Below are 5,093 nucleotides of genomic sequence, written 5' to 3'. Positions count from 1 at the left end.
GCCGGTTCCTCCTCGGCCGCCACCGGCCACGCCAACTACTCCACGCTGGCCGAGGACTCGCCCTCCAAGGCCCGCCAGCGCCAGCGTCAGCGCCACCGCTCCGCCGGCCACCTGGGCAGCTCCAACTCGGGCAGCATGCCCAACCTGGCGGCATCCCGCGGAGGGCCCGGCTGCAGCGGTCCCGGGAGCTCTGGGTCCAGCTCCGGGGTGATCGGAGGGCCCCAGCACGGCGTCTACATGAGCAGCCAGAGCCAGCCGTCGTCGCAGTACCGCATCCGCGAATACCCGCTCTACGTGGACGGCGGCAGCCCCGCCGGCGTGGTGGTGCGCAGCCTGGAGAGCGACCAGGAAGGCCACTACAGCGTCAAGGCCCAGTTCAAGACCTCCAACTCCTACACGGCCGGGGGCATGTACAAGGAGGGCTGGGGAGAGGACGGCGAGGGGAGCAGCGGGCGGCTCACGCCCTCGCGCTCACAGATCGTACGGACTCCGTCGCTGGGCCGAGATGGGGGGGGCAGCGGCGGCGGCAGCGGGGGAGGGAGAGCGGCTGTGTCGGATGAGCTGCGGTGCTGGTACCAGCGCTCCAGCGGTTCCATCAAGGAGACGAGTGGACGCAGCAGCCGGGTGGGAACGCTGGTCAAGGGGTCGCCAGGTGAGACAGGAACTCACACTCGCACACACACACACACGCGCGCGCGCGCAAAGACTTCATGTACACACGCATGCACCCAAAGATAACTGGTTATACTGTGCACTCTGTGTTAAAATATTAAAATATACGAACACATTCATTATATATGTGCAAACACACATTCACATACAGGTTTATAAAAAAACACCTTAGATCTTTGACAGGTTTTACAAGATCAATGAATCAATAGTCAATAGTCAATATGTTGATACTTGTTGACTTGACAAATAATTGAGCACGGATCAAGCAAATTATCAGCGCACATACATAATTGCGATACATAGTTGAGTTAAACAGAAACAAACAGTTGCCATAGCAATAATTCAGTTAACTGACACAGCTGTCACAAACCGTCTCTGACATTTTGTAGAATGAGGCCTCCTGAACATCTTCAGGTTCATGTGTGAGGGAGTGTATGTGATACGTTAAGAACTAATTTATATATGGCTCTGAGAGGCAGCACAGTGGTGGTCTCAAGTACATTCCTTTGCTTGTGCGTGTGTGTGTGTGTGTGTGTGTGTGTGCGTGCGTGTGTGTGTGTGTTTAGTGTGATGGTGTGGTGTTAAGAGTGGGTGGTCTGCTGTGACTGAGACATGAGGATTATCACCCTCTCTCTGTAGATGTGACTCACTGGGAGCAAGGCAAAAAAAAACACAGCTGTGTGTGTGTGTGTGTGTGTGTGTGTGTGTATGTGTGTGTGTGTAATGAGTTAGAGCGAGAGTGTATGTGTGTGTGTGTGTGTGTGTGTGTGTGTATGAGATAGAGAAAGAAAGTGTGTGTGTGTGTGTGTGTGTGTGAGCGTGTGTGTGTGTGTGTGTGTCTGTGTGTGTTTATAGAAGAGGTATAGGCGGTAGATGGTAAATTGATCCCTTACCCTAATGAAATAATGTCTCGGAGTGTATATTTGTGTGTTGTGGATAATTAAAATGTAATATGTTTGATGCAATTTGACTGTTAACTGTTTGTGGGACAATGTATCATTATGGAAGTGACTGTATTTTTAATAATCCTTCTCCGTGTGTGTGTGTGTGTGTACAGCGGCCTCCCCACATAGTCAGCGGAGTGGAACTCCATCCAGTGAGCTGGCAGCAACACCCCCCATCAGTCCACAGCATATTCTGAGCTGGCAGAGCGGGTAAGAGTGTGTGTCTGTGTGTGTGTGTGTGTGTGTGTGTGTGTGTGTGTGTGTGTGTGTGTGTGTGTAAGAGAGTGAGAGATATACAAAGTGAAAGAGTATGTGTGTGTGAGAGAGAGAGAGAAAGAGAGATAGACATGTGTGTGAGAGTGCGTTATGACTTTCATTTTGAACGTGTGAGGCTGCTTCAGTAGGTGGTCAGCCTGATGTTGCTCTAGTCACAGAGATGTAGAGACTCTAGATCAGACTGACTGTAGCAGCTTTCAGGACACATTTCTCCTAATGCTGACCTAGGGTCACAGTCCCTCAGCCTAACTCTCATCTCATCAACCACCACGCAGGGCACCAGACTGTCCCCAGACCAGTTTCCAGGGCCCCTTTCTAAATCATTTTGCGTTTCGTCTGACACAGCTCTGAGGATAGATTGTGCTTTTAGCCTAACAGCCCACATCTACCTCCTGCTGTTGCTTCTCCTGTTAGTGTTAACCTCAGTGTTACTCCTAGCCGCCTCTGACATGCTAATCTGTGTTTGTGTGTGTGTGTGCCCGCGCGTCTGTGTGTGTGTGTGTGTGTGTGTGTTTGGGGGTGTGCTTGTGTGTATGTAGGACATACACACAGAACTTAACTGCTGCTCTGCCACTACAGTCTGCTAACACTGTAACATTTGGGTGCTAACTGCTATTTCTCTTTCTCTCCTCCTCTCCTCCTTCTCCCCAATCTATCACATTTTTTTTTTTACTATTGCAACGCTCTATCTTTCACTTCTTATTTTCATCTGCCTCTATTCTTTTCTGGTCTTTCGTTTCTTTATTCCACCACACCATCTCTCCCATTCTCCTTTTATCTCTCTCTCTCCCCCTCTTTCTGTAACTAACCCTCCTCTGCTTGACTGGTGTGGTGTGTATTCGGGATGCTTGTTTGTGCGTGTGTGTGTGCGTGCGTGTTATCGTGTGTGTCCCACTCTTCCTCGGCGCAGAGACATGGCTGAAAGCTCACCCACTGAAGACCGCTCCTCTCCTCACCAAAACACAGGCGAATAGAGGTACAGTGGACGGGCTCCACCTCCCCACTTGTGTCTCTATCCCTTACTCTCTCTCTCTCTCTCTCCGCTGCCTCCCTCTCTCCTTGTCTCTCTCTGTCTGTCTGTCTGTCTGTTTTCCTCCCTTAACCCTCTGTTTCTTGGTTTAACCTGTATGTTTGCATGTGCCTGTGGTGTTTGTAGTCTGTTTTTATGTGCTCAAGGGTTGCCTGCTCAGGATCTGTTAACATGAGGTAGACATACACAGTAGGTGAGGTCTGATCCCAGGTCAGTGTAGAATGGTCCGTGTTCACCCAGTACTAGTCCATCTTAGTTGGACCTCTGAAATGCCTGCAGATTTGAGGTCAACGGCAAAGAGACCTCACTTCGCTCTGAGGGCTCAGGGTCTTTAAAACAGGTTGCATTTCTCTTTGTGTTTTTGTTTGATGCAAAATGACTCAGCTTCCTTAATTCAGCTTGTTTACAATTTTAGCAGAGCTGTGAAACAATTTGTGATTGGCATTGTGTGTGTGTGTGTGTGTGTCCACACAGATCCCTCAAAGATAGCTGTTTCCTGAACAGCTCCCTGTACTCTGAGCTGGTGGACGTGCAGTGGTATGGACACGAGAAGGCCAAGCCTGGGACCCTTGTCTGACCTCCCCTTCTCCATCCCTCCATCTTTTTCTCTATCTCGCCATCCCTCTCTCACTGCCCATAATGAGCATCCTCTAGGCAGGCCTGAGCCAATGCGTGGGGACTCCTATTCACCCCTCAGCCGCCCTCTATGAAGACCCCCCCTCCCCTCCTCTTTGCCTCTCACTGTGTGTGTGTGTGTGTGTCTAGAGGGACACTGCCGGGCTAAGAGGGTTCACATCAGACAGAGGAACTGAATCTGTGGGAAAGCGAATCTTAATCTGAACTGAAGTGAATCCCAGACATTCTGAACCCTCAGCCCTTTGTGCCATCAGACTCCTCTTCACCTATGAACTTTGAACCCAGAGAGTTGCAGCCCAATCGCACATTGATCCCTCACAGCGGTAGCCCGGCCACACCAATTCACAGTTGGACTGGTGTATGCTGATATGGCTGCTCTGAACACGTGTATGCGTGCATATATGTGTGCGTGTACGTGTGTGTGTGTTTGAGGCCAACGTTGGTAATAGGCAAACCCACATATCACACTGGCTTGTTTCAACACCATCTCTTCTGATCTGCATTCAGGAGAAATGGAACCTGGTCTCCCACAGACAAACACACACTCAATCCAAGAGACTGCATTGTACTCCAAGCCACCACTGATCTGCCCCCCCCCCCCCCACACACACACACACACACCTTGGTGACTGCATATCCCTGATCTTGACAAAGCGGTGAGGGGGTGCCATGTGGGCGTCCCTGACCGCCACACGCTCCACAGAAGGCCTCTGCCTTCCACCACCTCCCCCGGGACAGGAGGACTCAGCCTCCATTTGTGGAATAGTGTTCTCCTTTCTCATTTGTTTGTTTTGTTTTTTTGTTTAATTCTGTATTGTTTTGTAAAAAGATTTTTAAAAGAAGTTATATAAATCTCTATATATATATCACTGGAGACAAACTCCTCTCCTCATCCTCCTTCTTGTTCCCCCTATGGATCATTCGCAAACCCTCCTTTCACCAGCTGTGGATAGTCCTAAAACAGAGAGTGGGGAAAAATGAAAAACAACAACAACAACCTTCCTACCCACGTCTGACCCACAACCAAAGAGCAGCAGACACCCCCCCCCCCCCCCCCCAACCAACGAGGCACAATGGAAGCTTCTGGAAATCATCTGGATGTCTTCCCTGACCAGTGGCCCAACCAGCGACCCAACCAACTGAACAGACTGCAAGAGTGCTGGGCCTCTGAGCAGCTTGGCTGGCTCGTACCTTCTCTCATACCTCCCACCCATACTGAACACCACCCCCACCCCTCCTCCCTGCTTCGGTCCACTGTCTCCGGCTAGCAGGGTGAATTCTTATCCCCCCTAAAACACATTGTGGGAGTGCTGGGGGGGTGGGGGGAGGGAGGGAGGGAGGGAGGGAGGGGGTGAAAATGTGTTTGTTTGCTTGTTTGTTGGGCTTGTTGGGGTTTTTTCGTGGGAGGTCTTCATTGTGTTAAAAGTTGTATCTGACACCTCCTTGTTGTTGGATTCAGAGATCTGTGGACAGTTCATCCATGCAGGTATGGATGCTGAAGGAGTTTTGTGTGTCCCTCAGCCTGTAACTAGTGT

At 50.6% G+C, this 5,093-nt stretch overlaps 1 protein-coding gene across 1 annotated transcript in view; it reads left to right on the top strand.

The window, feature by feature from the left end:
* Positions 1 to 4,579, top strand: part of frmd4a (FERM domain containing 4A) — a 103,861-nt gene extending 99,282 nt beyond the window's left edge. The window contains exons 21-23 of the mRNA XM_080842130.1: positions 1 to 652; positions 1,730 to 1,826; positions 3,397 to 4,579. The exon at positions 1 to 652 is cut by the window's left edge and continues 229 nt beyond it. Coding sequence (XP_080698256.1) covers positions 1 to 652; positions 1,730 to 1,826; positions 3,397 to 3,499 — 852 coding nt within the window. The 3' untranslated portion in view covers positions 3,500 to 4,579. The remainder of the gene's footprint in view (positions 653 to 1,729; positions 1,827 to 3,396) is intronic.
* Positions 4,580 to 5,093: the final 514 nt, after the last annotated feature.

This window comes from Sprattus sprattus, assembly GCF_963457725.1.
Source record: "Sprattus sprattus genome assembly, chromosome: 7".
NCBI classification, from domain to species: Eukaryota; Metazoa; Chordata; class Actinopteri; order Clupeiformes; family Clupeidae; genus Sprattus; species Sprattus sprattus.
This window is presented reverse-complemented; position numbering and strand designations above follow the sequence as displayed.